Below are 12,357 nucleotides of genomic sequence, written 5' to 3' on the forward strand. Positions count from 1 at the left end.
CCTGACAACAGCCACCCTTGAAATAAAGCTATTTGTTCTTGACAAGTTTTTAAATCTTTCAACAAAGTCTTAAGCCGTGCAGAATTTTTCCCATTCTACAAGGTAGCTTTCACCCCATCAATGACTTAAAGGAAATCATTGCTGAAGAAAATGCTGGAGAAACTTAGTAGGTCAGGCAGCATTTTGCACCAAGACCCTTCTTCAGGACTGAGAAAGAAGGGGTAAGAGGTTAAAAGAAAAAGGTGGTGGAGGGGCGAGGAAGGAAGCTAGCTAGAAGGGAAAGCCAAGTGAGTGAGAAAGGTAAAACCTGGAGAAGAAGGAATTTAATAGGAGAGGAGAGTGAATCGTAGGAGAAAGAGAAGGAGGAGGGGACCCAGAGGGAAATGATAGGCAGGTGAGGAGGGAAAAAGCCAGAGTGGGGAATAGAGGAAGAGGGGAGGGAGAAATGAAGGAGAAATCGATATTCACATCATCATTGTGGAGGCTACCTAGATGGAATATAAGGTGTTGCTCCTTCACCCTGAAAGTGGCCTCATTTTGGCACAAGAGGAGACCATGAACATGCTAGAACATGAATGGGAATCAAAATTAAAATGTTTGGCCCAGGAAGTTCTGCTTTTGGCAGATTGAGCGGAGGTGCTCGATGAAGCAGTCCCCCAATTTATGACTCATCTCACCAATGTCGAAGAGGCCTCATTGGAAGCTCTGGATACAATAGAGAACAGCCAGAAGATTTACAGATGGTGTTGCCTCACCTGGAAGGACTGTTTGGGACCTTGAATGGAGGTGAGGGAGGAAATGTATGGGCAGGTGTAGCACGTAGGCCGCTTGCAGCGATAAGTGCCTAGAGGAAGGTTAGTGGGGAGGTTTGAATGGACAAAGGAATCATGAAGGGAGAGATCCCTGTGGAAAGTTGGTGGGGGGTGTGGGGAAGAGATGAAAATATATCTAGTGGTAAGATCCCTTTGAGATGGCGTAAGTTGTGGAGGATGAAAGGATGATGTGTTTGGTGTGTTAGATGTGGAGGCTGATGGGGTGGTAAGTAAGGACTAGAGGAATTCTATCACTGTTAAGGCGGCCAGAAGATTGGGTGAGTGAGGATGTTCAGGAAATAGAGAAGATGCGAGTGAAAGCAGCATCAATAGTGGAGGGAGGGAAACCCCTTTCTTTGAAGGAGGACATCTCTGATGTCCAGATACAGAAAACAGTATCCTGGGAACAGATGCGCCAGATGTGAAGGAACTGAGAAAAGGGGATAGTATTTTTACAAGACATAAGGAAGGAAGAAATATAGTCAAGTTAACCTTGGAAATTGATAGGTTTATAAAAGATATCGGCTGACTGATATCTTTTCAGAAGGTCAAACCAAGGTAGAACATACAAGGTAAATGGTAGGACACTGAGGAGTGCAGTAGAACAGAGGGATCTGGGAATACAGATACATAATTCCCTAAAAGTGGCATCACAAGTAGATAGGGTCATAAAGAGAGCTTTTGGTATACTGGCCTTTATAAATCAAAGTATTGAGTATAAGAGCTGGAATGTAATGGTGAGGTTGTATAAGACATTGGTGAGACCAAATTTGGAGTATTGTGTGCAGTTTTGGTCACCTAATCACAGGAAGGATATTAATAAGGTTGAAATAGTGCAGAGAAGGTTTATAGGGACTTGAGAAACTGAGTTACAGAGAAAGGTTGAATAGGTTAGGACTTTATTCCCTGGAGTGTAGGAGAATGAGGGGTGATTTGATAGAGGCGTATAAAATTATGATGGGTATAGATGAATGCAAGCAGGTTTTTTCTACTGAGGCTAAGGGAGAAAAAACCCCAGAGGTCATGGGTTAAAGGTGAAGGGGGAAAGTTTAAAGGGAACATGGGGGGGGCTTCGTCACGCAGAGTGGTGGGAGTGTGGAATGAGCTGCCAGATGAAGTGGTGAATGCAGGCTCACTTTTGACATCTAAGAAAAACTTGGATAGGTATATGGATGAGAGGGGTTTGGAGGGTTATGGCCCAGGTGCAGGTCAGTGGGACTGGGCAGAAAAATGGTTCGGCACAGCCAAGAAGGGCCAAAAGGCCTGTTTCTGTGCTGTAATGTTCTATGGTTCAATGGACAGATTGTCTCCTGAGATGGTAACAGAGAAATTGAGAAAGGAGAGGGAGGTGTCAGAGATGGACCAAGGATGGAAGTTAGAGGCAAAACTGATGAAATTGACGAGCTTAGCATAGGTGCATGAAGCAGCGGCAATGTAGTGTCATGGTAAAGAAGAGACAGGCACAGTTGGGGCCCATGCCCCTCAAGTTTGGAGAAAGTGGGAGAAGCCAAAGGAAAAATGGTTAAGTTCTGCCATATGTAGGAGGATGGTGATGGAGGGGATTGGTTGGTTCCTTTGTCAAAAAAGCAGAGGGTTTTGAGGCCTTCACGATGGGGGAACTGAACATCCATGGTGAAAATGAGGCAGACAGGGCCAGGGAAATTTAAGTTTACTGAGGAGATCAAGAGCATGAGATGTGTTGTAGATGTAGGTGGGAAGGGACAGAACCAAGTGGGATAGAATGGAATCAAGGTAAAGGTCCATAATTGTCATACCTTGACTTTACTGTCAAAACTGTCAACAAGATTGAATAATGGCAAACATCTTCTAAATGGAATTAAAACCTACCTCTGTAGGTAATGCAAGAATCTTTAGTGCTTCTTCATTAGTTAGAGTATCCTGCAAACTCTCCGTAATTTCAAAGATGTTCTGTTTTAAAAATGCCTCCTCTTCATAAATAGATGTAGTTACATCTTTGGATGCTGGAGAACTAACTGCATTTAATAAAGTGTCATCCAAATCCTTTGTGGCTTCTTCTTCCAGTTTGACCTTATGACCGATTTCTGGAAGAGATCCCATATTCTCTTCTTCAATCTAAACAGTAAAATAACAATATTAATCTTTTAAAAAATTAGTCCTAAAGAGGGAACATCTTATTTGCAAAACCACGCACAATACAACATCAGAAAGCAAGGCACTCACCAGAGATGTAAAATCAAAAATTTCCTCTTCATTGTGAACCTTCAATCAGAGTTAAAGTTTAGTCTAACAGCTTACATTTTGAAAGTAGGCAGATCTCCAAGTATGTCCTCACATCTGGACCACTTTACCAGTAGAGATAAAAGTCACTATCACTCTGTACATTTCACCCTTACTGATTTTTTCCAGGCAGCTAAGGTCGATTGATACCACATCTTGTCGTTTATGCTGTGTATGGGACATTATAGATTCTCTCTATTCTGGTATATGTGGATTTTCACAAGGCCTTTAAAAACTCCCAGAGTGGTTAGTGTGCAACATTGAAGTCCATGAAGTTAGGCATAAGTTACCAACATGGACTGAAAATTAGTTGACAGTTGGGAAATAAAGTGAAAATAAATAGGTCTTGCTCAGGCTGGCTTGCAGTAACTAGAGGAACATCGGAGGGATCAGTACTTGGGTACTGCCATTCAAAATGTTCATTGATGAATTGGGTAAGGGACCAAATGTGATGTTTGTTTCTGCCTTCTCCACCTTTGGTGCAGAATGTTCCAGATCTCAACCATCCAATGAGTGAGTCTTTGTAGAACAGTCCATGTTCGAAGCCTTTCCTGGTAATACACTCCAACTCTTGCTCTGCTACATTAACAACTACATTGGTAGAAAGACATAAGTCTTTCCTCAGCCTTGTTTTCTCCAAAAGAAAAATGCTAGCTTATTCAATCTTTTATCATAGCCATAGTTTCCTAGTCATGGCAACATCCTCCTAAATTTCCTTTTCACTCTTTCCAATAAAATCACTTCTTTTCTTAAATATAGTTGTACAAACATTGTAATGCAATATTTTCCAAATTATACACAGTAATCTGAAGCAAATGTTGTTTGCCCAACTGTTTTTCCCAGTGGCATAACTGAGCTAAATAGCTCCTCGCCACACCTGATTCAGTGTAACCATCAACGAGGCATTCCCTACTTTAAATCATTTACCAATGGGCACTCCTTAGCTCAGGTCACTGTACTGCCTTCTAATAGAATAGATGAAAATACTAGAAAAAGTGTGACTTAGGAAGTCCTGCAGTTTAAATGGCACATTTTCCCAAGGTATTGGGGAGCATGTCAAAAGAACTTTTAAGTGCTAATTGTCGACCTGAAGGACTTTTTATTCTCTTGAGAAATCTAGCAGGCATAGAAGCAGAGATATATGCTTAATAAGTGTACTTAAGAAAGGTGAGAAAACTGCTCCAAGAAATTATAGATCTTTCATCTATTACAAGAAAAAAAAACTTAAAAGTAAAAAATAAATGGGTTTGTAGAGAGCAAAAATGTAGAATAACTAAAATAGAAACCCACTATTGTGAATTTAGTACTGGCTGAAATCCATCTCTACGCATCTGAGAACATGAAGGATAAAACAAATGGTAAAATTGCAAAAGACATTAAATTGACTCTCTGTCAGCTTTTGACAAAGCTCCTTCCACATGAACAATTTCCAAGTAAACAAAAGATGTTGCTGCCACCTTAACAGTCAAGCTAAATGAAAACTAAAGACCTATTAAAAAGGAATGATTATAGTTCCATGATTTTTCATTTAAGAGAAAAACGAGACGGCAAAGTACAGGTCCTCCTTTCCTGTTAGATCTACAGAATTTATTTGTTTTTATTACAAGGTGCAGTTGACCATGCTACACATCTGTAGTAGATAATGGAAAGCACAGGTACACAAGAACAGTTTAGTGAAAGTTCAAATGTTAATTATTGTAGATATTATCACTGGGATATTGAAAACAAAACAGCTTGCTAAATTTAGCAAGAGCATGGAAGGTACTCCCATAATGATAGTTGTTTAGCTTGGATCATATATAAGCAATAACTTTAATAATTCAGTAGAAGAATTGGGAGGTGGCTGGCCCAGGCTTCAAAAATGTAGCTTACGATGCTGCCAGCAATGTCCCAAAGGAATACAATGAAAATTTGCTCTTTGAATTTCCTTCCTTCTTGAAAAGTCCTTCATGTGTGAATGTTACACTAGATCATCCAATTAACACATAAACTTAAGTAGAACAGGGTCACAAGAACATTCAATGTCCAATAATTCCATAAATAAAGATCAGCAATGCAGTTGCAAATCAGCTGTCAGTTGAACTTTACATATTATTTAAAATTAAATAAACTATAGATTACTTCTTCATCTTCTGTCGAAAACAAAATACCAATCGAACAGCTATATTTATCTGGTACAGTCCCATTATGATTAAACTACATCTTTCTCACCTGTTTTTCAGCCATCTGCTGAAAATCTTGCATTAATACTTCCTCTTCAGATTGTGTGGTTTTCACTACACACTCAGATTGTGAATTTATTACATTATCTTCTTTATGCACAGTTGTTACTTCTGGAGATTCCTTTAAGATAAGGTATTGTTACTTTAACATTAATATTCATATTACATTAGCGCTCTATTCCTTGAACACTAGAGGGCAGAAATGCCCTTGTAATTCACTTTTAGATTTTAAGAAAATTCCATTCTTGAATTGACAATTGAAACCTGTATTTAATTCTCAAACCTATTTATATTTAAATCCTGTATCAAAATTATGAAGGATATTTCAGTTCAAAAATAATACACTAATGCTCACCTTTTGTTTGTACTTTAATTATCTTTGAACACATCAAAAGCAAGCTATATCTACATGGAGTACAAAACAGGAATAGGCCCATCGGCCCACGGTGTTCTGGCAAACTAATTAAACTATTAATTAAATCTCCGATTAAACCAATTCCTTCTGCCTACACAATGTCCATATCCTTCCATTCTCTGTATATTCATGTGCTGATCTAAGAACCTCTTGAATACTTCTGTCATATTTCCCTCATCACTACCCCTGGCAATTGTAGTCCAGGCACATGCCACTCTCTATGTAAAACAGTTGCCCCACACATCTTCCATTGAAGTTACCCCCCCCCCCACCATGTTCCTTCTAAGGTGTACATGTGCACACATCTTTTGCTACTAACGTACAAAGGAATTTAAACCATGCACAAAAGGTTGTCACCCTCTACTTCGTTGGCATATTAAGTATATTTCACAATCATTCACAATTACATTTCTTTTTCAAATTTTTGATGCAGACAGTGTTGTCAATGTGGAATCTGCGATGATTTGTCTGCAGATTTTAGGACTGGCTTATTTATACTGTTTTTATTGAAGAAATTATTGATTATGTTGAATTCTAGAGAAACAAAGGACACAAAACACCAAAAAACTGCTAGTTCACTTAAAGCAGAATGGCTGAATGAAACAGCAGAAGCTGCTACACCGAAAGCTCATGGGGTCAGAAATATGCAGCTACGAATAATGTTTATGTATAATACAAAAACTGGTGTTACCTGCATGAATTGTCACAATGCAAAAGTTGATGGAGAAATTGCAAGTGGGAAGAAATGGAGTGATATTTGTAAATTTGTCCTTTTAAAGCGTCATTTAACAAGCAAGTCACATATGGACAGTGTGCAAAAACTCTGGTGAGAAAATCTTTCATTACCCACTACAGGCCTGCTATATATGTTTTGTGAGAGTGCAGATGAATGACAGCAAAAATGATCAAACCCAGAGCAGATCAAAGTTCTTATTGACAGTGTTTTGCCAACAGAGGAGATGCCAGAGGTAAGTTTTTCACTCAGAGAGTGGTGAGTGCATGGAATGAGCTGCCAGCAACGGTGGTGGAGGCAGATACAATAGGGTCTTTTAAGAGACTTTTGGATAGGTACATGGAGCTTACAAAAATAGAGGGCTATAGGTAAGCCTAGTAATTTCTAAGGTAGGGACATGTTCGGCACAAGTTTGTGGGCCGCAGTGCCTGTATTGTGCTGTAGGTTTTCTATGTTTCTGTTAAAAGAAATACATCTATAAGCTACAAAATGTGTGCTAAATGCAATGATGGCCAAATAAAATACCTATCTTAATATTTTGTCAACTAGATTCGTAATTTTATAAGCTTTGACAATTTCAAACAACTTTAGCAACGTGGAAAGATTTATATTATTACATGCTATTGTACAGTATATGAGAAATAAGACTCATTGATATGTATTTTTTTCTTTTATAAAATGAACCAAAACAAGCTGAATTTGGCAGTTTATAATCCTTAGAATAGCTTCAGGTTTACTTCCACTTAAAAATTCAGTGCACATATGCAGAAAATTGCACAGTGTAAGATCTTTGTACACACTTCATTACACATTAGAAGGAGCATTACCTCCCACCCATCTTCAATGAATGCCCACTATGCTAGACATTCTGACACTGGAAAAAATATACTAGTCACCTACTCTATCTGTGCCTCTTACAGTTTTAGAAACCTCAATCAGATCTCCCCTCATTCTCTGCCATTCCAGAGAAAACAACCAAAGTATGTCCAACCTCTACTTATAGTAATGTCCTCAAATCCAGAAAGCATTCTGATAAAAGCAGAATAAACAAAGGGGAATCAATGGATGATGTTTACTTGGATTTTCAGAAGACCTTTGACATGATGCCACATATGAGGCTGCTTAACAAGAGCCCATGGTATTAGAGGAAAGACACTAGCATGGATAGAAGATTGACCAACTGGCAGGACATTAAGAGTGGAAATAAATTAGGCCTTTTCTGGTTGGCTGCCAGTAACTAATGGTGTTCTGTAGAGTTTGATATTGGGATGACTTCTTTTCACATTATATCAAAGTTTTGGATGATGGAATTGATGGCTTTGTGGCCAAGTTTGCATACAATACAAAGATAGGCAGAGGGGTAGGTGGCGTTCAGAGAGCAGGAAATCTGCAGAAGTACTTAAGATTGAAGAATGGATAGTGAAGTGGCAGGTGGAATACAATGTGGAAAAGTGCATAGTCATGCACTTTAGGAGGAGAAATAAAGGCATAGACTACTTTCTAAACTGGCAGAAAAATTTTAAAAAATCAAAATGCAAAGAGTTCTTGTGCAGTTCTTGTGCAGGTTTCCCTAAAGGTTAAGTTGCAGATTGAGTTGGTAGTAAGGAAGGAAAATGCAATGTTAGCATTCATTTTGAGAGGACTAGAGCACAAGAGCCAAGATGTAATGCTGTGGCTTTATCGGGCATTGGTGAGACTGCACTTGAGAGTATCATGAGCAGCTTTGAGTCCCTTATCTAAGAAAAGGTGTGCTGGCATTTGAAAGGGTCCAGAGGAGGTTCACAAGAAAAGTTATGGGGATGAAAGGGTTAAGTATGAGGAGCATTTGATGATTCTGAGCCTGTGGTTGTTGGTATAAGGGGGTATCTCACTGAAACCTATTGAACATTGAAAGGCCTAGATAGAGTGTATATGGAGAAGATGTTTCGTTTAGTAGCTATGTCCAGGACCAGAGGGCACAGCCTCAGAATACAATGACATCCCTTTATAGCGGAGATAAGGAGGAATTTTTTTTAGCCAGAGGGTAGTGAATCTGTGGAATTCATTGCCACAGGTGGCTGTAGAGGCCAAGTCATTAAGTATATTTAAAGCGGAGATTGATATGTTCTTGATTAGTCAGGGTGTCAAAGGTTACGGGGAGAAGGCAGGAGAATGGGGTTGAGGGGGATAATAAATCAGCCATGATGGAAAGTTGAAGCAGATTCGATGGGAGAAATGGCCTAATTCTGTTCCTATGTTTTATGGACTAATCTTTTTCTGCATCCTCTCCAAACCACCCATATCCTCCCTACAATGGAATGACTAGTGTTGAAAGCAATACTCCAAATGTGGACTAACTAGAGTTTTATAAAACTTCAATATAACATCCTGAAGAAGTGTATCAGCCGAAACATCAACGGTTTACTCTTTTCCATAGATGCTGCCTGACCTGCTGAGTTTACTTTGGATTTCCAGCAGATGGCATATGCAGTTCTTCTTGTGTTTGGAATAATACTTCCGAACTCAAGCTCAATTCCTCAACTAATAAGGGCATGCATTCCATACACCTTCTTTACCATCCTCCCCACTTACAGGGAGTTATGAACTTGCACCTCAAGATCCTTCTGCTCATCAGCACTGTTAGGTGTCCTGCCATAAACAGTACATTACCCTTCACATTAGATCTTCCTAGGTGCAGCACCTCACACTTGGCTAGATTAAACTCCATCTGTCATTTCACTGCTCATATTTGTAACTAATCTATATTGCACTGTATCCTTGGGCATATCATAAACAGCAGAGGTCCCTGTAGAACACAAGTCACAGACCTAAAGTCAGGTAAGTTCCATCAACCACTACCCTGTTTTCTATGAACAAACCAATTCTAAATCCAAATGGCCAATCCACCATGAACCCATGCATTTTAATCTTCTGGATGTGCTGCTCTACCTTGTACTACCTCTGTGCACTGTATAATGGATTGATTTTGTACGAAAAACATGAAAGACAATTTTTTCCACAGTATTTCAGTACATGTAGCAATAGTAAGCCAATTTACCTTGTCAAATCAGATTACTTATATCCAGGCAGGCAATGAGCTAACTTGCTCATGTAAGTTAGCAAGTCATGACCTGCCCTGCATAAGGCCATACTGACTCTCCTTAATTAGGCTATGGTTTTACAAATACTCATAAATTCTAACCCAAAGAATCCTTTCTAGTTGCTTCCCTACCATTCCCTATATCTGTGCCAAAAAACTTTGTGTTCAGAATGGTTTCAATATCTGCTGCACTTCCAGCAATGAAGAATATGGAGCACTGTATCTATTATATGGTTTCCTTCATTGGGAGCTTTGTCATCAATGCATGGACAAATTATGCTCCCAAAAGGAGGATAACACTGGTGGTATCATTGCCCTGCTAAGGTCACACCTGAAGTAATCACACCACCAAATGATACTCTTTGACCTGTGCTCCAATTACCTCTAAGGGCCAATGCCCATATTTTTGAGATTCTTTTAGCAGTTTTGAATCAAAATAGTGACAGACTTTAAGTAGATGAAGGAAATTAAAATTTGATAGCAGAGGAGGTAACTATTATAATCTTATAGTTTTCCACTTTGACTATCTAACATTACGTACAAGGCACGTAGAACATCTGAATGTCTAACTTCTGGGATTCCACTGTTTTTTTGTAGATAAATAAACAGTGATATTCCAGTAGTTATAACAGGCAAGGCATTAGGAGTCTTTAACCTGTGATAGTGACAGCCCACACAACAGCAATTTAGTTTTATTTTCTTATTTTTAGAATATTTTTTCGACCAGAGATAAGAGTCAATACAAGACACAGTGAAATTGTCAGAATAGAATCCCTACAAAATTCATTTATTTTCATGCTAACCCTAAAACACTTCACACCAATTGTGTCTTCTATGATTTATTTATTCAGTATGATTAAGAGTGCAGAGTGAAAGTTCCAATTGAACCTTATATATCAGACCATTTTTGCTATCATCCCCATTCTGGATATTGTTAGATCACAGAATAAGTTCAGCTTAAAGATCTACACATATGGAATGAGTCAATAGATGTAAACCGTGGGCAGATGTGCAATAATTAACCATGGGAAATATCTAGTTTCCAGTTTATTTTAATGTATTTCCAGATGTAGTGCAGACAGAGAAGCAAGTGTCTAGCCAGAAAAGCACATTGTTCATTCTTTCCCCAAAATAAGCTTTCAACCTTACTCAAGCAAACATGAAAATGTAAAGGCATCTATTAAAAAGTGACTAATTTTTTTCTAATCTTATCATCAAGTTTAGTTAGAATACTATTATGTGTACAGACACTTAATCTGCACCAACTTTCAACTTAAAAACAACTGTATGGAACTATAACTATCACAACACAAACATCTCCATGTAAATTATGTCACGTATCTTATTTTACATGAAAGCAGATGACCAACTGAAAACAATAATCCTGCCCTCTCCAATAAATTTAATTAATTATTCTATCAACTCAGTAGCCTAAAGCTCAATTTGCATTTCAGCCCAACCTAGCCCATAACCATGAACATAAATCATTTGACAATAATACTTTCCTATTGCTTAAACGCATGAACTACCACTTTGTTCCTCTCCCCATTTTCGCTATCTAAAAATTAAATCTTTTAAAGCTTCAAAATTCACAATTTTGCTGATATCAGCACAGTGCTACCCTGCGTTAAAACAAGCATATAGTGCATTTTAACCCTTTTCTTCATCAGATCCATTCTCAATTCACTTTCAAACTGATATTTCAATAAATATTGTTGATAATTCCCACTTATTCTGAAACTAATACATTGCCTGTCATCTTAAATCATGGCTTTTCTATAATCTTAGTTAAAGTCACTTATGGAGAAGGAATTCAAATATATTTGGATTTTTGGCACTACCAGCATGGTACACACGGACTATCAGCAATGTGTTTTCAATGCACAAAAGGAGACTGAGTTTCTAGCTTTCACTTAAGCGCCAGTGAGATGCTCCTACTGCAGTTTGAGTAGCGTCCCTGAAGCCCAAAGAGCAAGACTTCCAAAACAAGGCTGAAGCGTGCTGGGGAACTTTCTTAGAATGGCAAATACATTGCTATTGGCATTAAAAAAAAAACAAACATGAAAATCTTGAGAAACACTAGAAACATTAGAAAAACTTATTAGGTAGGCAAACATCTGCAGACTGAAACACAAGAGTTGATATTTCAATTTAGTAGCTTGGCATCAGAAGTTCTGATTCTATTTCTTTCTCCATAGTAATTACTGGCATTCTAACTTGAAATTAGCCATTTCCTAGATAATGCAAGGGACCTTTAATCATCAGGTGATGGGTACACACCAAGCATGATATTTTAATAATGAAGAGAAAAGAATAATGCACTCAAGCCCGTGTAAACAATACAACTAGACCTCCAAAGTTATGCTCTGTCACATGTCATGCTTAGATAAAGCAGGTCTGATTTGGATGAAATGCTATGGATCACATGCAACTGCACATTTTTAGCAAAACTCACACCATTTTTATCACATATATCAGGGCTCATTTAATTTTATGCTTGCTACAAATATAAGTGTAGACAGATTGTGACAATAATCAGTGTGCAATTCTAATTTGACATCAGAGCAGCCAAATTGGGCTTTAATGATGTGACTAATACCAAATTTTGCCTAAATGAAGAAGAGCATTCTGATGCAATAAGAGCTGCCCTGCATCTGCCATTTGAATGGAACCTCAACTTCTTGATAGTTTACTGGAATTGACTGTAGAGAGATGTTGTTGCCTCTTTGAAGAATTTTGCAATTTCAGAATTTTTGAGGGAATAATATTGCTAAAGTTATACGACAATCTCCTTGATGTAATAGTGGCCAGAGGACCTAGGGTAATGGAGGAACTGA

At 38.3% G+C, this 12,357-nt stretch overlaps 1 protein-coding gene across 1 annotated transcript in view; it reads right to left on the minus strand.

The window, feature by feature from the left end:
• ttc6 (tetratricopeptide repeat domain 6) overlaps positions 1–12,357 on the minus strand; it is a 283,236-nt gene that overhangs the window by 226,031 nt on the left and 44,848 nt on the right. Inside the window, exons 3-4 of the mRNA XM_059956588.1 lie at positions 5,283–5,414; positions 2,661–2,906 (exon numbers count right to left, since the gene is read on the minus strand). Of these exons, the coding sequence (XP_059812571.1) occupies positions 2,661–2,906; positions 5,283–5,414 (378 nt within the window). The remainder of the gene's footprint in view (positions 1–2,660; positions 2,907–5,282; positions 5,415–12,357) is intronic.

This window comes from Hypanus sabinus, chromosome 2 (assembly GCF_030144855.1).
Source record: "Hypanus sabinus isolate sHypSab1 chromosome 2, sHypSab1.hap1, whole genome shotgun sequence".
In the NCBI taxonomy this organism is placed as follows: domain Eukaryota; kingdom Metazoa; phylum Chordata; class Chondrichthyes; order Myliobatiformes; family Dasyatidae; genus Hypanus; species Hypanus sabinus.